This window comes from Sturnira hondurensis, unplaced genomic scaffold (genome assembly GCF_014824575.4).
Source record: "Sturnira hondurensis isolate 20B ecotype Veracruz unplaced genomic scaffold, ASM1482457v3 Scaffold0005279, whole genome shotgun sequence".
Taxonomy (NCBI): domain Eukaryota; kingdom Metazoa; phylum Chordata; class Mammalia; order Chiroptera; family Phyllostomidae; genus Sturnira; species Sturnira hondurensis.
In genome coordinates this window covers 418,089-442,009 of record NW_028077910.1, presented here as the reverse complement: position 1 = coordinate 442,009, position 23,921 = coordinate 418,089, and the positions used below count along the sequence as shown (strand labels likewise).

Sequence of the window (23,921 nt, the reverse complement as noted above, 5' to 3'; positions counted from 1 at the left end):
GTGAAATTTGATTTCAGATGATGCTTCATTTACTAGAAGATTCTTCCCCTAGACCTATGGATGTACTCAAGTGACTATGTGATTTAAAAAAAAAAATTCTTCTCCATTCTGTTCCTCTTTAGCAGATCAGTCCTCATTACACATCTGCATTCATTCAATTATTCATTTGTGGATTCATCAAATATTTATGCAACATCTATGGACGAGGTACTGATCTGGGTTTTGAGGCTGCGGTGTTGAGGATACACTGTTGAGCTAAAGAGGAAGTGAACTGCTCCCCACCAACCATGAAGTGACAGTTCTGGATGAGAAAGACACTGTCCAAATGTCCACACAAATAAACGTAAAGTTACAAATGTATTAAGTGCTAACAGATCATTTCATTGAAGACATTAATGTAGTTGAGGATGCCAGGGAAAGCTTCTCTGAGGAAGATATAACCGAGATGCTAAATAAAGAGCATAACTGTGGAAAAATAAGCAAGTGTGAACCCAGCAGGAATTAGAGGAGAAGCTTTCCAGGCAGAGAAAGAGCACGTGCAAAGACTCCAGCAGGGCTCCTTCAGCTATACAACAGTGGCCGTGCGCTGAGTGCGCGCAGACAGAGAGGGGGTGGGAGACACAGAGAGAGAGAATTCCCTGTCCTTACGGAACTTGCATTCTAGTGAAAAGCAGTCAATAAAAATTAATAAATGAGATTATTAAAGCCTGTCACAGAGCACAGATGAGTACAGTGCCTCTGGCAGAAGAAGGCCAGCTGGCTGGAGGGCAGGGATCGGACAGCACACGATTAAACCCCAGACTGGAGAAGCAGACAAGAACCTGGCTGGGTAAGGCCTTACAGGTCTTGTTGAGTTTGCCATCCAAGCTATTAATCAGGGTATTGGTAAAATATTGGTGCTTTGCCAAGGTGTATCTGCTGCAATGTGGTGATCAATATGGAGAAGAGCAAGAGTGGGTGCAGAGAAGCCAGGTGAAATGCAGTAATGCAGGTGATGGTACCTTTGACCAGGCAGCAGCAGGGCAGCAGAGAAGTGGCCAGGAGGAAAGGCGCTCTGAAAGTCATATCAGAGAGTAGTGGTGGGATGAACCTGAGAGCAGGTGGGTAAAGAAAAAGGACGTGTCAGGGACAGTGTTAGGTCTCTGACTTGAACAATGGATAGATAGTGGGGTTATGGAAAACTGGAACATGACTGCATTTCCCTGTCATCAAAAAACATTTTGAAATTGTAGTCCGTACTTACTGCCTCCGCTTCCTTGCTCCCCATTCATTTTTCAAGGCACTACTGTATACATTCTAGACACACCGCTTTTCTGTGATGGCCCTTTCACACTTCCCAAGAATCTCTTTACCACCCAATTTGTCTTTTTTACAGTCCTCATGGCCCTCGATTATTCTACAACATGCAAAACAATGGACTTCCTCTTTCTCTCTCTGTCTCTCTAATTATACATAAAATTATATTTTACTGTCCAGGTCCCCTCCCACATTATTGTTCTTTTCCAACTTTTCTCTTCACAGTGCCTTTTTCTTCTTCTTCTTTTTTTACACCTTTTCAGTAATTAGAAACATTGTCTAACTTACACCCCTAACCATCTCTCCAGCTGTGACCTTCCTCCCCAACCCAAGGCCTATTGCCTGTTTCCTAGTAATAATTTTCCTGTGGCTGCCATCTTTACATGTCAAAATTTACTTGGAAAAAACTACACTCTTGTTAAGACCTAGTAAATCCACTCTGCCTCATGTTTCTATTCACTGTGCTGTTGATCACCCAGGTTTTAAAGCCAACAGCTGCCTTTGAATTCTCCTCCAACTATAGACCTAATTGGCTGGAGTCCTGTTGATCCTTCCTTCAAAATGTGTTTTGCATGCATGCCTTTATTCCTCTATACATAAATAAAGCCCCTTTATTCTCACATTCTCACAAACTGGCTATTACAATAGTTTGCTAACCAACCTTGCAACCACTCTGATTTCTTCTCTCAAAATGCCATCCTGAAATTACTTGTGCAAGAATTACTTGGGAAGTTTTTAAAAAATATGTGGATTTATGTGACTTGTATTTAATCAAAATATTTTCCTATAAGGCCTGGAAATTTAACAAACACCCTAGGTAGATCTATCACACATAAATTTTGAGGAAAACTGCTTAAACCTCTTTTCATCCCTGTTTTCTTCTCCATTGCTCTTCCTAATAAATAGTTCCAAAACACGACCTTGATCGTGGAATTTTCCTACAGCCCCTCAGTGGCTGTCCCTTAACCAAGCAAATAAAGTTTCCGGAGACTGGATATCACTATCCTCCAACATGTGTTGTCCAGATAGATGTCCAACCTAATCTTTACCTCCCACGTCCACCCTGCGATACAACTGAGCCGTACTACTTGCCACCCCTGAAATGTACCTATCAGATCTTCATGCCTCTGTCTCTCAGCCTAACCCTTTGAAACACCCAAGGAAACTCTCTCTCCCCTTTCATTTTCACCTGTCAAACTCCTATAAACTCCCCAGTGACCCGCCTCCCTGGGAAAGACCTGCTCTCATTCCTTTCTCATTTTTCCTTCCGTTCCTTGGCCTCCAGGCTAAAAGTGACCCGTCCAGTCTCTGAAGTCTTTCAGCAGGTTTTACTTTTTTCTACTTACTTATCACATAGTTGCACACATACACTGTTTTCTGTTTTTTCTTCTACTTACAAATATCATGGAGAGAGGAGGTATATTTTATGAAAAGACAGATCTATGGAATAGAAATAAAGCTAACGGGTTCAAAATCCATCTAGTATGTGTCCTTTAACAAGTTATTTAACTTTTCTGAGTTTTGTCTTTATTCATTAAGTGGGATAATGTCACTTACATAATAGGATTTTGTATATCCTATAAGGTGTATGAGTGGAGTGTCTTGTCAAAACTTGACCCTTTGAAATTGCCTATATTCAGTTATTTTCACCTACAGAAAATGGAAATTTTACTTTACCCATTAGTTCTCTGTATTTTAGTACACTTTGCTTTAAAATAGTGTTCCAGACTATGCTTTGCATCCACTTCATACATCAGCCCTTTGCCCATTAAAATATATATGTTTGTAAGTTATACGAATATAAAAATGTTATCACTCTTGTCCTGAAGAGATAATTAGGGAGCACTGCACAAGTACCAAGCAGGCAAACCGTTCATCTACCTCAGTGCTTACCCTTGCTTGTCCCTTTTCAAAGCAGGTGAACAAACAGCATTTTTAATAGTAAGCTAAAGCAGCTCTTTTCTAATGAGAGAGTTCAGTTAAATAAAGGTCAGCAAGAAAACTAACAATACTCATTGTCTCTTGTTTATGGTCCATCTGGGCATCACACGAACTTGCTCTAATTTCTCTCTTGAGCATTACTTTACCCTGAGTTTGTCTAAATTACATCACACCCCTTCTTGGCTGGGGTTCCTTGTCATTAATCAGAACAGCAATGGTAGTTCCAACTGCAACTTCTAAGAAAAGCAGGCACATTTTGCCTCTTCAGCTACCTTTCTGTGCCTCTGCAATATTATGGAAAAGCCTCTTGACCGATTAATCCAGAGGAAACTCTTAGCTTGAGAAGGTCACTGTTATTTGGTTATAAAGGTAAATGAGCTGGGAAGGAGTTGATGTTGCCTTTATGTTCTTACTAAGTGTTAAGTCCTCCGATTTATCAGTCCAAAGAAAGATTCTTTGTGGAATGTTCCCTTTATTAAACAAAAAAAAAGTTGTGCCAACAATGCATTATGCTAAAGGAGGTTCTCAAGGAGATTACAAATTACTTAGGAATTATATCAAGTCCCAGGAGTTAAGAGTAGATAAATGCCATAAGAAAGGTACACAATGCTTTGGGTATTTTAATGCACAGAGAAAAATTTCAGATAGAAAAGGACAAATCTCCAAGAAGCACCAGTAGTAACAGGGTTATAATCTCTTGTCCCCTTCCTTCCCCGCCCCTCCTTCTCCTCCTCTTCTTTCTTCTTCTTCTCTCTCTCTCTCTCTCTCCACTTGTGTGGCAGTTATGTTACATTCAGTAAGTTGATTGACATCTTTGTGCCTCAATTTCCTTATCCACAAAATGGGGCCATAGTACTTGCTACCCAGAGGTTCTGTGTAAGTTCAATAATATCATGTATGCCAGGTGCTAGCATAGATAGTGCAGCATGCAGTAGCCTCTCGAAGACTGGCACCAGTTATTATTAGTGTGGATAATCCTATAAAATGTTACAGAGAATTCAAGGAGGAAGGACTTTAGATTTTGTACTTTGGGATTTTACCAAGTCAATGGTGAAATGGGAGGTCGTTTTTAAAACAAGGTTAAACCTCAAAATTAGTTTCAATGGCATGAAAGGACTGAGCAGATGGTGAGGAAACAGGCCATCCTTTCAAGGAATTATCTTTCCTCCAAAGGAAAGCAAGAGTGAGGGCAGTTGACAAAGAGCCAGTAAGGATGCAGGAGCCATAGGCTGGCTGGGAGGGCCTTTGGGTAGTCGATGAAATAGTATCTTGCTTTATTTTGTATGTTACACATGAATTTCATCACGTATGAGTCCCACAACTCTGGGTGGTGGGCATCCTCACCCCTCTTTTTAAGCAGGGAAGCTGAAGTTCAAAGACATTGAAAGTACCTGCCCCAAGTCCTACTGCCAGTAATGGCAGACTCGGCCTTCCAGCTGACTTTAAACCCCAGGCCACACTGCCTCATGTAACTAGGAACCATTTACCTCTGCCTCTGGAGCCTATTTCACCAAGACATGAATATTTCCAGAGACAATACCTGTTGAATTTGTGATATGGTCACTGTTAGCAAGACTTTTAAAATGACTGCAAGGATACACACCATTTATTGAGCACTTTGTAGATGACAGGAACTTTACACAACAATATGAGTGGTAGCTTCTGAGCCCCTTAGTAGGTACAAGGTATTGTGTTAAGCATTTGATATGCATTCTTTCATTTACAGGTCAGAACAGCCTAAGGGAATCCGTGCTTACATTATTCCCATTTTACACTTCAGAAAACGGAGGCTCAGAGTGACCAGCTTGCCCAAAGAAAGTTATACAACTTGTAGGTATGTTTCAAGCTGGAGTCAGCCTAACTCCCAATTTTTCAAGCATTGTCTTTGACACCTGCTGGCCATTTGACACCTTTTCTGCCCACATGCCAATGTACACAGGCCCCAGGGGTGCAGGCCTGGACTGTGAGGCCTGCCCAGAGCTCCGGGGAACAGAGGAGAGCACATGACTTATGCACAAAGGTCTTATGAGGCAGGTGACCCAGGCAATCTGCTTTCATGTGGATTAACATCTATCTCTGCTCTCTCCTCACTCACTAAGTAAACCCCTAATGTGGTGCTGGCCCTCATCCAGATGCTGACCAAGGTTTACAGATATGATTCTCCATGGTAGCTATGAAACAATGATTCAACAGTACTCCCATCACAAGCTTCCACACTGAGAAGTCGTGAAAGAGAAAGAAGAGTTAGGCAAGTAAGCAAAATGTTTTGTTAACAACTTCATATTTTTCCCCTTAACATAAGGAAAATTGTTTTTCTATTTTTCTGCAGTTTCATTTTTTGAATAACAACACTGAAAATGATTCTATTCTATTCTTCTGTCACTAATTTCTAAGGTAATTCAGGTCGCTAAGCCCTTTCAGATAAAATATAAATTATGTCCCAATTCCCTTCACCTAACACTTCTCATAACTCGATGTATATCAATGGCATCATAAGCTTTATTTCCTTCCCATCCCATTTTCCCCAAATCAACCTTGGCCTCATCAATGCAGCATATGGGCTACTTTCCTATACAATGCCCTATACTCTGTCTAGGTAGAATTTGGACCAGAGGCCCTTCCATTTCCATAAGTTTCATATTTTTTAGTAACTGTTTTAACTCAAACAAATATAATTGTTTTCCCTTTTGCTTTTCCCTAAATTGTATATATTCAAATATTCTATTACCCTGAAAATTAAGACTTAAAATTTCTAGTCAAAAGAAGTGACCTAATCCATTACACATTTTAAGCCTCAATAGTCTGCTAGATTTATGAATAAATACCACAGTGAATTCTTACAGTACTCTTTAGTAGTCCTTAGATTTCTTTCTTCTTTGCTAGGTATGCAGAGTTTGATGTTATCCGCATTGCAAAAGAATAATAAGAGCTAAGGTGTTCTTATTGGTAGTTCTTCATAAAGATATGCAGGAAAAAAACTGCTTTGAGCCAAAGCATTATCTTGGCTGGATTTTTATCACTGCTTGTCAACAAGCTTCCCCTAAAATGGTATCAAATTAATTTATACTCACAAAGTCATCAATTTTAATAAAACATTAAAGTGAAGTTCACACAGAGCCTTCACCTAAAACTTGAACTTCCAAATTGCTGCTCATCTAAAGCCAGTTAAGATTTATGACAGATATATAAAATGTGAGGAAGGAAACAGACTTCCCCTATTAGCCTACCTAAGTGCCATCTGGCACCATGCTAGAAGAAAGAAACAAGCAAAAAAAAATCTGGTTTGGAGCTAGTCTTGGTCTGGATGTTTTTTACAAGGTTTGATGAAAAAAAAAACCTATGAAACACGAAATAGATTTGGGCCTGTTGAGAACAAAATTAGAAAACAGATGCATGGACAAGACATTTGGTTGCAGGAAATGATTGGGAATATGCCTGAGACAGAAAGGGACAGTTTGTGGTTGAGCACAAGAATGTCACCCAACATCCGGCATTCTCTGGTCAGCTCCAGAGATTTTTTTTTTTGCACAACCAATTATTTTATATATAAAAACTCTTAAAAGTTCATGACTAATTATTATGAAAAACATTTCATCTAGTAGTAATTTCTAAGGAAGTACCTTGCATTTCCATAAAAACAAAACATTGTATTTCAGAAGAAGGGACATCAGTAAGAGGACCAGTGTGGTGGTTTCCCCTGTTCATAACTCGGGTCTGAATTACCTTTCATTTGAATCTTTTGTTCATTCCACTCCAGAGATCCATGTGGGGTGGGAGGAGCTTCAACTTCATCTTCATTTTCATGTAGGAAGCTACAGATTGGGTTGGTGCTGTAGGAGAAATTGTTATCCTTGATTTGCAGCCGTTCCATCTCACCGTATGTTTTCTTCTCCTTCCTTCTCCTTTCTAATGAGTCCTTGTCACATTGAGCTCCTTTGTTGTATGACATTTAGATGTTAGCATTGTTTTATTATTGTCTTCTGCATCTACATGGTCAACAATTTCTTCAAAAATAACACAGGTCCCAGCAGTGTCTTCATAATCTCCATCAGAGACGTAGCTGTCCACCTGCAGAGTGGACCAGTGTCAGTTTCCAAAATCATGAGTTAATTTTCACCCTTTGAGAGGAAGTCTAAATCAATAATAATTCCACCAGAACCAGCTGCTCTGCCTCCACTTCCTCCTCTTCCTTGTTCTCCCAGTTCCATTCCTTAGCCGCTGCCATGATCCCACCCTTCCAGAATTCTTAATGGTACTACGGGATTGTTCCAATTGTTTTTCCCAAAAACAAAACCTTGAGAGAGTAGACAGAGAAGAGAGTGTAAGGACTTGGAAGAAATCACTGAAAAGGAATATACCAGAATTAAACTGTTTTTCAAAAATATTAAAATTAATCACTAACATTTCTTGATTACTTATGTGTGAGTGAGACACTATATTATGTCATCTTTTCCTGATAAATAACTTATGAGTAGGTTTTCCTATCATCTCTATTCTTCACATAGGGAAACTGAAGCATATTTTCAATCTCAGGTGATCCAATTCTGATTCCAGAGTCTGTACTCTTAGTAACCATGGCCAAGAAACTCCAAAGCACTATGTTTTTTAAATGACAACTTTCAGAGCATTTTCTTATAGGTGAATTTGAATAACTTCAAATAAGAATTCAAACCTGAAATATTTATCAGAGGCAAATCCTGAAACTACAACCACTACCAAACACCATGACTACTCCTTATTATTGCTTTAGAATAGACCTTCAAATGATAGTGAAATTCATAGTATATATAAACATTTATTTTTAGAGAAAAATAATCTTTCTCTTATCAGAATCACCTAGCACCTTATTAGAAAAGACAATTCCTTCCTTTTTCTCTGATACAGAATAAATACCCGATTGCAAACCAACTTAATTCAGTTCTTTCTAACAATTAGTTACTGGTTCCCTTTCAAAAGATAGGGAACCGGTGCCTCTAATTTTCCATAAAGAACTCAGATTCACACTACTTCTAGGGAATAAGTATATGTGACATTCAGAGCCATAGCCTAGGAAGATAATAAGATCGATAAAAAAGATTAGAAGACATGTTCCTTTGTCCTCAGATTTCTTGCAAGCTAATATTGATTACTTTTCAAAAGAAAGCACTGGTGGGACCCCCAAGCATGCTGGTGTTGTGTGAAGGACATATATCCCTTTCATCTGCAACCCACTCTGTCACAGGTATCAGTTGGCTAGAGAGGACCCCATGAAGCTGTGGAACAAATCCTACCACAGCAGTTAGCTGATAAAAACATACGACCAAGACCAAGGTTCTTGTCGTTTTAACTGAGATCTCTTAAAGACAGTGCTCTCAGGATGAAAAGGGAAATGATGTAAATGATGGACTGACAAACCAGAGAACCTGGCATGTTGGAGAAGTGCCCTCACACACTACAACCGAAAGCCCTCACACCACCTGCCCCTCGGATTGACTCTGTAACTGGGGAATTACAGGAACAACGCAAGTAGGAAAAGGAATTAACAGAATATTTTACTGCTTTTCAGGAATAAAAGCTCTGCACTATCCACAAACCTTCCCCTAGCAAAGGGTCTTCTTCCCTAGTCCATCAACTCCCAGTGTGTGAGCAGGGGGTGTGATTTAATCTAATGGGTTCCCATGGCATTAAGCACACAAGATTTTATATTTGGATTTGACCCCTGCTCTTCCAATACCAGCTGTGTCACCTTGGATAAATTATTTAATGTTTTCTGTATAAGTTTCTGCACAATACTGGCCCTGCAGGTTTGTTGGGAGGGTGGAATGAAATGACACATAAAACTATTTGTTAGCATAATGGTGATCAGTTCAAACTAATGTTTATAAATGCATTAGCTGCACCCACTATGTTAACAAATCCCTATGTCATCACCCTTTATAGCTCAAAACAATTTCCATTGTATTATAGATGTTTGTATATGTGTGTTTGTTGAATCAGATTGATTGTAAGTGCCTTGCTTTTAATACTAACTATATCCAAAAAAGAAAGATATAGTCTCTAATATCAAGATATTAACAATTAACTAATGAAACCTGTACATGCCTTGATATATTAAAAGGTAGAAAGTGCTAAACTGCATGCTAGACCCCAGCAGTGCTTTGGGACCACCAAGGATGGAAGGCTAATTTTGACTGGGAGTTTGAAATAACTGGTATGCAATATCATAGCAGACTGGATAATTGATCGGTGGCTTAGAAAATGTTTGAATAATAATTAGAAATGAGGAGAAAATAGCTGTCTGAGAAAGTACAAATAGATACAACTTGGAGACTCATGGGATATGGAATGTAAATAAGAGAAGCAAAAATGACAGAAACCCAGAGTTTTAAGCCCAGAAACCTGGAAAAACTGTGATGGCTGGAGTTTAGTCGGGGATCACAGAGAAGCGAGACTGCTGGGAGCCTGAGCTCTGTTTGGAACATACTGAGTTGGAGGAGAGGGAAGGACATCCAGATGAGGATGTCTTCTGCAGCATGTAACTTGCAACTCAGGAGGGAGAGAAAGATTTCAGAGCCATTTTCACGGATGTGACCATTTAAATTTAGGCACTCGCCTTGGGGAGAGAACAAACTGAGGATTTAAAGACACCAGGATAAAATGCAGAGAGAGATAATTTTAAAGGAGCTTTGGGGGACCTTGCAAAGAAACCAAGATGCATGGTCACAGAGGCCAAGGAAAGAGAGAAATTCACACAGATGATGGTAATCAGATAGCTGGGTCCTGCAGAGAGCCTGGGGATGATGAAGAGAGAGGGGCTCTGCTGGCCATGTGGTGATTTCAAAGAAAGTCATTTCAGGACTGGCCAGAAGCAAAAGGTAAAGTGGGAAGAAAGACAATGCTTGCAATCATAGCTTGAGGCACAATGAAAGGTGTTTTATTAAGATAACAGACGGCTGAGCACATTTATAGATTGATGAGGAGCCAGTAAAATGGATTAGAACTGAAGCATAAACAAAGATTAATTACTACTTCAAGACCCCGGAGCACTGATTATCAAGCCTTTCTGAACATTAGGCTCAGCTAGGACCCTTACAATATGCTAATGCCTATCCCTGATCTGCAAAAATCCTAGCTGAATTATTTGGGAAGGGAGGGCACCTGTATTATTTATTATTTCTCCCAGGAGATTCTACTATGAATCCATGTATGAGAACCACTGACCCAGAAGAATTGGGCATTGGATTAAGACCCCAATAGTGAGTGACTTTTGAATGAGAAAGGCTCGTCTTTCTCTAGGATGGAAAAGGATGAGTTAAGAGTAGACACATTTTGAAGGAAGATATTGAAAGAACTCATGACAGGTGGTTTATCTGAAGAACTAGAAAGTCAGATGCTAAGAGTAAGGGGGCAGGAATAAAGGTGAGTCATGGAAAAAATAAAACTTAAAATGTCCCAAATGACTATCAGGATCCCACCAGGGACAAGCAATGTAATTGCCCATTTATGGCGTCATTTTCTTTCTGCTTATTGGTTCACCAGCCCTGACACAGAAAAAACACTACTGTCTTTTTTGTTCCTCTTAGAAAAAGGAAAAGAAAAAGAAAAGATCTAGAAGAACAATAAAGTCATAGAGCCTTAGGAAAGACTTTAAGCAAGAGTATCAAGAGAGGAAATCTAAGCTGCAGACTCAGACATCTGTGAAATCACTTAGAACTTGTCCATGAAGGCATCTTACAGACCACCTTACTGAACTCCTCCCATGTAAATAGTAAATAAGCTGAGGTTCAGAGAGATTCTGTGATTCAACCATATTAAACAGCAAGTGAGCACCGCCAAGACACCCTGAAATTCAGTCTTCTGATTCCCCACACCAGTGCTTGCTGATCCTGAACACACCCTGCCTTGTGACATCTGTGGTTCACATTCTTAGGGAGTGACGTGGCTGAAGCTCTTCCATGAGGATTAATGAGTAAATTTGTAAATTGTTTTTAGCTTGTTTCAAGAGAAGAAAAAATGTTCAATTTCTTCTTTATTGCTATTATTATGTTAACCAGATTGCATTGTTGCGTCTCTTTAGAGTTTCTTATGACTAGTGTGAAGTTTCTCATTTTAGCCAAGCCAATTTTAAATTGCTCATAGAATACACAGATAACTTCAAGAATTCCATTGCTACATTGTTTACAATACAACCAAAGGGAAATAGAAAAACTTGCTAGTCTAGAGAAGCAGCAAGGTAGAACCTGCAAAACTGCAAAAAGATGTATTTGGGGTAACTAAGAAGGGGCAGTATTCAGATGATGTTTTACCGAGTTGTACACTTTAAACCTGTAGGGTTTTCTGAACCATCATCACCCCAGTAAATTTTATTTAAAGAAGAAGGGGCACTGCACGTTGACAAGATCTGTGGGTCTTCTGCGCTGTGTGCCCACAGTACAGGTACAGGGGCTTTAACCCTCTGGGCCTGGGTTTTTTTCATCTGTAAAGCCAGGTGAATGCATTAGATCACCTTTCAGGTCCTTCCCATTTCTGTCAGCGTTCAGGTTTTTGCCATCATCCTCCACAATGTGTTCTGAAGGAGGTTTCACCAAACTACATAGACTGTCTTGTGGATCATATTTCCAGTTTTTTTAAACTATAAATAAATGGATGTTCCAACTTGTCGGCTTTCTTATCTGTAAAAGAGAGGAGTGCTGGAGTAAATATTCTCCCCTCTGAGCCCTGCGCTTCAGTGGCCCTTCTGCTACCTTTGGATAATTGTACCAGGCACCAGGCCGGTTGCTATTTACCTTGCATGGTTGAATGCTCTGCCCCACGCCCCACACAGCCAGGCAGGGCACTGACCAATGAGCACTGCATCTTGGTACAAATGCCCCTGGGCACTTTCTCTTTTCCTTCTTTTCTTTTATCCTATCCAAGTGTGCAGGACACTCCTGGATCATTTCAGGAGCCCTGTGGGCATGCTGAAAAGAACTGAGAGAGCAACAACGCAGAGAGTGATGCGACAGGGTGACATACACTATAGGTAAGCTAGAATTTCCCAGAGAACTGTGCTTTTTTTGCCTTCATCTTCTGAATTGGTAAAGGAATGGGTGATGGTGGTTATGCAGAAATAAACTACAAGTAAAGAGAACAGTGTTGATGTGGATGTTTCAGAAAATGGGTAGAAAATGGAAAACTGAAGAACCCCATGTTTCCTGGCTTTGGAACTATCTGCACAGCTGCAAACTCTGGAGTAGAGGGAAACTATCACTTGTGGAAATGATTTCTTTCATAGGGAAGTGATTTTTCTTCTCTCAGTTGGAGTTAGGGCTGTTTCTTGTTTCTAGTGTGTATTTTCTCATATTTTAAAAGATGGCATGGTACTAATTCACGTTTTGCAGGTTCCAACTCTAATATATTGGGGTTGTGTGTGGTTTTTCTCAGACTTTCTAATTTTTGTTATTTTACTGTAAGAATTTTCTTCTATTTGATCAATTTTCTGAAGGAAATTCTGTCTAGACAAGTAAACTGACTTGAAGAATGAATATAAATATCTAGATGATTCTAGAAAAAAGTAGCTTAATTGGTTGATTTAGGTGACGAGTCTTTGATCTCTACTAGTATTAATTACCAAGTATGTTTAGATTTATGGTTCTGCATATAGAGAAATCAATTTACAAAAACACATTTAACAGCAGTCTTATTTTACGGGGGGTTCTCTTACTCTGCATACTAGATCACAGGATGTTTAGTGATGAGAAAATATATACAAATTCAAGCTGACAGACATTCATGGATCCCTAATATTCTAATATGCTCTGTTATATGTTACCACTTTGAAGTGACTATTAATAGACTGACTGAAAAGTTACTTATAAAACCTTTCATTTCAAAATAGGCATAACTTTTATATTTTAAATTGTACAGATACATTGTTAAGGCCATTTCCCTTCCCTGTATTTAATTTATTTTCCCTGTTTAAAAAAAGAAATATTATATATATATATAATAGGTATATACATATACATATATATATATATATGTAAAAAAACTTGAAAGAAAAAAAAGGAAGAAAAAGGGAAGAAGGAAGGAAGGAAGGAAGAAGATTTGGCAAGTAATTAGCTTATCTTAGATCACCAAACAAAATACTTCAAGTCTTCTCAAAATGCCTTGTACTATTTGGTTCAAATGTTTTCTTCTAAGGGCATAATTTATTAGCAATGAAGAGTGTCCAAGATAAGGCAAGGTGGGAACTCAAGTAATTGACAACCAGTCAGGAGTCCTTTGTCCAAGAACAGAGATCATTTGGATGGACATTTCTCACAACACAAATAAGTCAAAATTAAATGGAAGATACCCCACCCCCACTCCAGTGATATGACCACTATTCCTAACTTTACCCCGAGGACTCTTCTTCAAAGTTTGAAAGTTCTGTGAGCAAATGGCTATACTGAGCCCCACAAACAGAGCTAAATCAACCAGTAAGTCAATCAATAAAATCTAGGTATTTCAGATCTAAAGCCCAAATTTTCTACCTCTAAGTGTATTGAGATATTGATTTTGTTCTCCAGTGTGCTTCGAAAGAGCACAGTAGACTTCACTAACATATAATGATAAAGATTTGAACATTAGCTGACATCTTTGAGCACTATGTGTCAGACATGTGCTAAGTGATTTCTGTCTTGTCTTTTAATGGAATCTTGAAATAACTCTATGATGTAAGTGCTATTTCTATCCCCTGATGAGAACACTGACTTGAGCCTTGACTAAAGTTGTTTGCCCAAAATGCCACAGCTAGTCAATAAGAGAACCAGGTTGCAAACCCAGCACTGCCTGACCTCAAAGCCTATGGCTCTACCCACTACACTGTTCCACCTCCTCAGGTACAACTTGCGTTATTCTCCAGATGTTCCTGGACACTCAGAAGCCCACAACAGAATATGGGTTCTCTGAGGTCACAATATGCCACGTGTACCTTCTGAATCCCCAGAAGTGCCAAAGATCATGCTGGGCAATAGAAAGTGCTCGAAAAATACCTGTTGAATTGAATGCACAAATGAAAACTTTGTTCTCATGCTTTATCCTTTCCTTCTGCTATGAAACTGAGTATGAATCCATAAAATTTTTGTCACAAGGATAATGTTGTTTGAACAGGAACAAGACAGCATTATAAACAATAGATTTCAACCTATTAAGCACAGGGCTACAGCTATAGTTTAGTGGGATAAAGCAGGGATTATTACAAAATCTTAAGAGATTACTGTAAGTGGCGCATGATCCCCTTTGTATCAATAAACACTAAACAATGCTGAGAAGTAGGCTTTCTTGTTTATTTGTTTTTACATTAAAGCTGTACAGAGGCGTGTAACTACGCCAGAGTTGGGACAGCTGGGTTTTATCCTTGTTCCAAAACTAAATGCTCTGAGACTCACAGCAAAAGGCTGATCCCTTTAGGTCAAAATCTCCTCATGGTTAAAAGTAAGGAACAATTACATTAGACAATGTAGAAGGTCCTTCCAACTTTAAAATCCCATCATTCTTTAATATCGCTGCATCGGATTCCAGTGTTAGTGTAGCTGGAAATGCTCACTTTGTAATTTTTTTTACTTTTTGCAGATGGCATTTTATGGCAAAACTCAGTAGGAATAGAAATACTGCAGCCTTTTAGCCGCAGGCTGGGATGTAGCAACTATAGTATGTATGTAAGGGGAGAGGAAATGCTGTTATCTGCTTTGGTGCAGACAAGGTCAAATCTAAATAGTATCACCAAGACTTAGCATGGGTAGAATTAGTGACAGTTCTTGTATAAATACAGTTTCTAGTAACATCATACACAGCACAATATTACATATTTATACCTGGGAAGTTCCAGTGCTGGCTTCTATGCCTACCTCTCTACTAATTAACTATGTTATCTTAATTAACTCATGTGACTTTTCTGGATCTGGTTTACTCCATGCATAAGAAGAGAGCTAGATTTGATATTTCAGTGGAAGTATGGGAACTTCAGAAAAAGTGCCTCTGAGTCCTACAGCAAAGGAGTGCACGGCTGGGCACAGAGACAGAGAGCATTAAAATTTAACAGCCACAAATCTCTCCGAGCCTCCCTTACGACTTTCTATCAGAATAAGTAGATGCCGACACTTTGATTTTGGATCATTCAACTAGAAATCCATGTCTTAAAACTCCAAAACACATGAAAACAAAAGGGTCCCAACCAGAAGACTGAGAAGACATCTACGAAGTACTTGGAAAAGGTTGAGATTTTGATTAGGGTGAGCATCGTGCGTCACAGGAGGACAGGGATCTATATGTAGAGACAAGGCCAATTGGAACTAACTGTAACCATTCAGAAACTCAGTACTGATGTAGGTATAAATACTGGAGTGCTGGAAACACTAAATATATATATAAACCAGGTGGAAAAATCGGATCCAACCAGTAATTGCTACATCCCTGCTTTGTGTAAAGGGGAACAGTTGGAGAAATAGACAGATAGGAATGAAGATTTATCAAGCACCCACTTGGTACCATTCTAGATGCTTACATGTGTTACCTCATCTAATCCTGTTAACCTTGATAAAAAGGTAATTTATTCCAGTTTATACTCAAGAAAATCAGAGCTAATTTAATAAACTTGCCCGACTCTTTGTATGTACGCACAATGGGTTATAGATTGATCAAAACTCTTTGAAGAAAAATTCATCAGAACCTATTAAAAAATTTAAAGAATGAATTCATTGTTTCAGCAATTCTATTTGTAGCCAGGTATTCCTCAAAAAGACTTTCGCAAGTGTGTGAGGATATTAGGTGCCATTGTTTCATTACAGCATTATTTGTAATATTGAAAATTTGAAGACAACATAAAGGTTCTTCAGTAAAATAAACTATGACATATCTGTATTTTAGAATACTTTGAATGCAATAAAAAGATTAAAGTACATGAAGTTAAACTCACTCAAGAGGATGTCTTAGAAATATTTTCGAGTGTAGAGATTAAGATGCAAAATGTCATGTAGCTCTGGCCAGTGTGGCTCAGTTGGTGGCAGCATTATCTGTATACCACCAAAAGGCTGCAGGTTCAATTCCACGTCAGGGCACATACCTAGGCTGCCAATTTGATTCTTGATCATTGCATGTATGGGAGGCAATCAATTAATGTTTCCCTCTCACACTGATATTTCTCTCTCTCTCCTCCCTCTACTTCCCTCTCCACTCTCCCTTCTTCTCTCTCTAAAATCAATAAGTATATTTACAAAAATTAATATATATATATTAATTTTGTAAATATGTTTATTTACAAAACATATTTGTAAATATGATATATATATATCAGCCATGGCTGGTGTAGCTCGGTGGATTGAGTGCAGGTCTGTGAACCACCAAAGGTCGCCACTTCAATTCCCAGTCAGGGCACATGCCTGGGTAAAGGGCCAGATACCCAGTAGGGGGCGTGCGAGAGTCAACCACACATTGATGTTTCTCACCCTCTCTCTTTCCCTTCTCCTCTCCCTAAAAACAAACTTGAAAAATCTATAAATATATATATATATCATATGTAGCAAATTCATGTTTTATTTATAAAATATACATATATCTAGATGTACATAGTAAAAGGTCTGGAATAACAGGTGACAAATGACTAATAGTAGTTACCTCTAGAAAATGAAAGCAAGAAGCTGGGATGTAAGTGAACATTTTCTACTTTCTGCTCTTCTGTGTTATTTAAACTATTTTAAACAAATATGCATTGTTTGTTGAAAAAAAGATTAAAAGTCATAATGAACCTGAAGTCACATAAGCAGCCACTGGCAGTCGCAATACAGCGCAGTTTCTTCCAAAATGTACCCCTAAGTGTGCAGTTTGGGAGAACTACCTCCTGAAATGCATTTACTCTCTCTAGGGCAGAAAAGAGTGCAATGTAGAATTACCTAAGAGAAAAACCAAAAATTTTCTAAGGAAAATCAATTAAAGCATGGACAGAGGCCATAGCAGCAATCATAAGCACATTTTCCTGCCAAAGAATAAATACATACCTCTTGACAAGAAGATTTATACAAACAGTGTTGCATCACATCGCCTTGTTTTCCCCAGAGTGCAATTCTTCACAGCACTTCCAACTATTCTATTAAATTACCCCAGCAGATGTGGTCAGGTACACATAACTATCACTGATTACATCCCTCCAGTTATCAATTCATTTCTAATTCTGGGTTGAAACCTCAGCATCTCCTTTGGCTCTTCTAAGAGGTCTGGTGCTGGAAATGGGATTCTAAAAAATCACATCCTCACAGTGTAAATCCCATGGCAGGCAGAAGAGTAGGATTTTTAGATATACTATAATATTCAACAACACCATTTATAACTATTAATGAGATACAGAACCCTAAAACAAGGCAACAAGGACAGAGTAGAGCATAAATATAGAAACTCAAAATTACATCCAAAATTCCAGGAATATTTATTGAGAATGGACAAATTAAATAAAGTGAAAATAGATTATTGCTTTAGAGAAGGGTGGCCTTTTCCTGGCAAGGGAATATCATGAGACTAAATGGAAGCATCCAAAGATGGTTGAACTAGATGCACTTTAGGGTGTTTCTATCCCTAATGTGAATTTCCCATAAAATATCCAAATAATAATTTATGGAGTATTTCTAGTAAAAACACTTAAGGTTAATTTGCTAAATCCTCTAGTGGTCTATAATGCTCTTTTCCATTTGTTTGCTCTTAAGGTATAGTCTTAGTCCAAATATTTTTTTGGATTAGTAAAAAAAAAGTGGGAACAATGCTTAAAAATGTCATTCACTGAAGATGATCATTCTTTTTTAATATTTTTATTTAATTATTGTTCAAGTACAGTTTTCTGTCTTTTACTCCCTTCCTAGCCCACCCCCCCAGTTCTCCCCACCTCCCTCCCATTCCCACCCCCCTTAGTTTTTGTTCATGTGTCCTTTATACTTGTTCGTGTGAATCCTTCCCCTTTCCCCCTGAAATTCCCTCCCCTCTTCCCTCTGGTCACTGTCAGCCTGTTCTGTATTTCAATGTCTTTGGTTATATTTTGCTTGCTTGTTTGTTTTGTTGTTTAGGTTCTTGTTAAAGGTGAGATCATATGGTATTTGTCTTTCACCACCTGGCTTATTTCACTCAGCATAATGCTTTCAAGTTCCATCCATGCTGTTGCAAAGGGTAGGAGCTCCTTCTTTCTTTCTGCTGCATAGAATTTCGTTGTGTAAATGTACCATAGTTTTTGGATCCATTCATTTACTGATGGGCATCTAGGTTGCTTCCAACACTTGGCTATTATAAATTGTGCTGCTATAAACATTGGGGTGCATAGGTTCTTTTGGATTGGTGTTTCAGGGTTCTTAGGATATAATCCTAGCAGTGGAATTGTTGAGCCAAAAGGCAGATCCATTTGTAGATTTCTGAGAAAATTCCATACCGTTTTCCATAGTGGTTGTACCAGTCTGCAATCCCACCAACAGTGAACCAGGGTCTCCTTTTACCCACAACCTCTCCAACATTTGTTGTTTGTTGCTTTGTTTACGATAGCCATTCTGACCGGTGTAAAGTGGTATCTCATTGTGGTTTTAATTTGCGTCTCTCTGATAGCTAGCGATATTGAGCATCTTTTAATGTGTCTCTGGATCATCTGTATGTCCTCTTTGAAGAAGTGTCTGTTCAAGTCCTTTGCCCATTTTTTAATTGGGTTGGTTGTCTTCTTAGAGTGGAGTCACGCAAATTCTTTGTATATTTTGGAGATTAAACCTTTGTCTGAGGTATCATTGGCAAATATGTTTTCCCATACAGTTGGTTGTCTTTTTATTTTAATGCTGTTTTCTTTAGCCATGCAGAAGCTTTTTATTTTGATGAGATCCCATTTGTTTATTCTTTCCTTTATATCCCTTGCTCTAGGGGACATATCAGTAAAAATGTTGCTGCGTGAAATATCTGAGCTTTTCCTGCCAATGCTCTCCTCTAGGACTTTAATAGTGTCACGGCTTATATTTAAGTCTTTTATCCACCTTGCATTTATTTTGGTGTATGGGGTAAGTCGGTGCTCAAGTTTCATTTTTTTGCACATAGCTGTCCAGTTCTCCCAACACCGTTTGTTAAAGAGGCTATTTTTACTCCATAAAAATAGAGTTACTGCCCCCTTTGTCAAATATTAATTGACCATAGAGACTTGGGTTTATTTCTGGGCTCTCTGTTCTGTTCCATTGGTCTATGTGCCTGCTTTTATGCCAGTACCAGGCTGTTTTGATGACAGTGGCCTTGTAATACAGTTTGATGTCAGGTATTGTGATCCCTCCTACTTTGTTCTTCTTTCTCAACATTGCAGCTGCTATTCAGGGTCATTTACGGTTCCATATAAATTTTTGAAGTGTTTGTTCTATGTCTGTGAAATATGCCATTGGTACTTTAATAGGTATTGCATTGAATCTGTAAATTGCTTTGGGCAGTATGGACATTTTGATGATGTTAATTCTTCCAATCCATGAACACGGTATATGTTTCCATTTGTTTGTGTCTTCCTTGATTTCTTTCTTCAGTGTTGTGTAGTTTTCTGCATACAGGTCTTTTATCTCCTTGGTTAGGTTTATTCCTAGGTATTTTATTTTTGTTTTATATACACAATGGAATTCTATACTGCAGAAAGAAAGAAGGAGCTCCTACCTTTTGCAACAGCATGGATGGAACTTGAAAGCATTATGCTGAGTGAAATAAGCCAGGTGTTGAAGGACAAATACCATATGATCTCGCCTTTAACAGGAAGCTAAACAACAAAATGAACAAGCAAGCAAAATATAACCAAAGACACTGAAATACAGAACAGGCTGACAGTGACCAGAGGGAAGAGGGGAGGGAATTTCAGGGGAAATAGGGGAGGGATTCAGAGGACATATATAAAGGATATATGGACAACAACTGAGAAGGGTGGAAATGGGAGGGAGGGGGGAGCTCGGGGGGTGGGATGGGAGTAATAGACAGAAAACTATACTTGAAAAATAATTAAATAAATTTTAATAAAAAGAAATAAAATGCTTACTAAGCAAAAAAGTTTTTTGTTCTATGTCTGTGAAATATGCCATTGGTACTTTAATAAATATTGCATTGAATCCATAAATTGCTTTGGGTAGTATGGACATTTTGATGATGTTAATTCTTCCAATCCATGAACACAGTATATGTTTCCATTTGTTTGTGTCTTCCTTGATTTCTTTTGAAGATAGTAATTCTTTATTACCTACATGTAGCTACAGGTTCAAATAGAAACCTAAGTCACATCTTGAAAGTGCAATGGTATCAGCATTCAAGTAGGCATCATCTGGCCACATCGCACAAACACACATGCACACTTGTATACAAACACACACACACATTCACCTGCTTGGCAATTTTAGCTCAGAGAAAACTCATATAGATTACAACATACAAGTGACTTAAAATTTTTTTCAAAATTACATGGAAACAGAAAACCAGTCCATTTAGCTAATACAACTTGTCTCCTTTCAGAAAACCACTGTCTCCCTGTTTTCTATTTTTAATCCAATGTCAAAAAGGAGAAAACCATTCAGTATTTTTTTGAAATCAGGCAAACAACAAAATCCATCCCCTCACCTTACATTTAGATAAGTGTGTAAAAATCCTGAGAACTTCATATTTATGTTGCTCAGGTGGGGATATTTCAGCAAAAATCATTTTACTGAAGATACATTTACAATGCAAACTTTACAAAAGTGTCAAGCAGCCTTTGCTTTAAAATGCATCCTCACATTCTGCAGATTAACCACCTAATGGCTCTGAAGGAACAATCACAGCAAGACACATTGCTGTTCCTGTAATTGAGACATGTTCGTTTAAAGATAAATGTACTACCATCTTGTAGCTCTAGGTACTGCAGGTAAACAATAATGAATATTCACATGAATTAATAAGATGCTTAACAGAGGTAGTTAAATCACAGCGCAACCACTACTTAACAGAGGTAGTTAAATCACAGCCCAACCAGCATGGCATGACTCTACTGAAGGTGGATTTGGCATATCCGCATTTGGGGTTTTCTTATTCCCCTATTTACCCTTGCTAATATTTGACCAGAGTCAGAAAGGTCAATGTAAGTAATCAAAGCTTTTGAGTCTACATACATATATAAATGTGTTGTCTATACATATGCATCTATACATTTGTCATGTGCTGTTTTAGACAGGGAGTGATACGTTCTTTGAGATGCAATCAGGTGATTTCATCATTGTACAAACATCATAGAGTGCACTTACAGGAATTTAGGTGGTATAGCTCACTACTGTAGCTGCATGTGCTATAATTCATGCTACTGGTAGTGCAATAGGTTTGTTTACAGCAGTATCTCCACAAACAGGTGCATGATGTATTGTGCTACAGCATTGCAATGGTATGATATGACTAAGTGACAGAAATTTGTCAGCTCTTTGATATAACCTTAGGGAACCACCATCACATATGTAGTCCATCAGTGACTGACATATCATTATGTGGCACATGATTGTGTGTATGTGTGTGTGTGTGTCTAAGTAGCTCAATTAAGGAAAGTATCATTTACCAGTCAATATTTTCTGTTTGAAGTTTATCTGAGACCTAGAACATAAGGGGGAAATGTCCTGAACAACCAATAGAAATGTCTAAAGTGAAGATTAATTAGACTATATATGTAATACATCTAAATGGATCGTAGAAGATATTTAATAGATGATCACTGTATTATCATTATTGACTCAACATGGCTACACAAAGGACTCAAAATGACTTATCCTAGAAAACCTACTTAGACTAAAAGCAACTATGAAATGGGAGAGACATTTTTTTTCTCTAAGCAGGCCTACTTACAATAGCAATGAGTTAGAGTTAGCATTCTGACAATGAGGGAGAAAATAGAGAAAAGAAATTATAAAAGGCAGACATAATTCTAAGGAAAGAGAAATGTGAGGCCATTTGCACTAAGACAAGTAGTTTAGAATATATGAAGCAAGGGTGAGCATCATTTAATCTTTGCAAAGCACACACTTTGTGTTTTTAATGATGACACTGTTAAAAATGGCAGCCATAGAGTCAGAGAGATATGAATTCAAATCCCAGCTCTACATCCTTGTGGTTTTGTGATCTTGGCTCAGCTACTTGCCTATTCCAGTCCTTAACTTACTCCTCTCTTGAATGAGGATTTTATCTCTTCCATCACAAAAGTGGGTATAAATGAAATATTGAATGTAAATGGCTAATGCAGGGACCACCACATGCAATCTACTTATTAAAGGGTAGCTATATTATTATCACTATACTTTATATAAGAAAATATGGAAATATACAATGCATTTTAAAAGATCCCTTTCAAATACCTTACAAAACAATTTTGTCATTTGAGGAGGTAATTTTCAGTTACCTAGAAAACTAAGATATGGAAAGCCTAATTCCCCACATAATCCCACCACAAATATGAAGACTTGATTTGTAATAACATATAAGCAGACAGAGATGTATGAGATGATATATAATCAAAAAGCAGAAAAAGAATTGTGTCTTTTCTCCCCTTTATCTGGGTCAAAGCAAATTCACAAATTTCTCAGACTTAAAAGACTGTTGAATAATTGTTGAAACTGGACCAATCTCTATACTTCTGTAACTATACTAGCTTGGAACTATATTTCTGCTGTTTCTTTCATGATACTTCTTTGTTTATTTATTTGAAATCACAGATAATTGTTAATACTTCCAAATACGTGCTTATAAATACCAGTGAAATCTTGAGCACCCACAATGTGAGAGGAAGAAATTCCTTTTTTGAAAGAGTACAAATCCTTCTGATAACATTCATGCTATGATCATGAGGATACTCAATCAGTTTAATGGCCACAGTATTTTACAGCTCTTAAGAGGAATGCTACCTGGCTGGTGTGGCTCAGTAGATTGAGCCCTGGCCTGTATACCAAAGAGTCACTGGATTGATTCCCAGTCAGGACACATACCAGGGTTGTAGGCCAGGTCGCCAGAAGGGTACGCATGAGAGGTAACCACACATTAATGTTTCTCTTCCTTTCTTTCTCCTTCCCTTCCTCTCTCCCTAGAAATAAACAAATAATTTTTTTTAAAGGCAGGAATGCTAAAAAATGGGGAGGGGTGAGTAGGGGGAGAAGTACAGAATAACCAGGGATTCTTCAGTGTTTGGGAGACACTCAAATAACAGCTGTTGAATAAATACATTTACCCTAACTGGAATGTACAGCAATATCTTTAAGATAATGCATAGATCAATAGATAGATAGATAGATAATAGATAAAATTAGAATTGATTCTCTCCATTATTCAGAACTCTGGATCCAAGTGAATATGAAACATATTAGCTTACTAGGTAAAAATGTCAAAAGTTGAATAGCTTTGGCATAGCTAGATCCAAATGCTCAAAAATATCCTACTTTCATTTCTTGGCGCCTTTTCTTTTGGATTGGCTACATCTCCCAGAAAATTCTCTCCATGTGTTAAGAATAGATAGCCACCAGCAACTCTAGATTGACATAAACATTGCCTTCAAAAAGACATAGAGGATCTCTCTTCAAGCATCCAAATAATTACCTCAGAAAGGACTCCACAAGACATTACTTGGTTTTGATTTGCCCTGGACCAATCCTGGTGACCAATCATAATATTTAGAAGGACAAGGCATTCTAATCTGCCATCTTGATTCATTTTGG

The 23,921-nt window shown here is 38.2% G+C and overlaps 1 protein-coding gene and 1 pseudogene across 2 annotated transcripts in view; one reads left to right on the top strand and one right to left on the bottom strand.

The window, feature by feature from the left end:
* Positions 1 to 23,921, top strand: part of KCNMB2 (potassium calcium-activated channel subfamily M regulatory beta subunit 2) — a 237,723-nt gene that overhangs the window by 10,995 nt on the left and 202,807 nt on the right. The window contains exon 1 of one of the 2 annotated variants that reach the window (XM_037046494.1): positions 12,118 to 12,238. The exons of the other annotated variant lie outside the window; for it this stretch is intronic. Within the exon in view, the coding sequence (XP_036902389.1) occupies positions 12,174 to 12,238 (65 nt within the window). The 5' untranslated portion in view covers positions 12,118 to 12,173. Of the gene's footprint in view, positions 1 to 12,117; positions 12,239 to 23,921 lie in introns of those variants that run through there. 2 annotated transcript variants of the gene reach the window in all.
* Positions 6,829 to 7,512, bottom strand: LOC118987385 (general transcription factor 3C polypeptide 6-like; annotated as a pseudogene).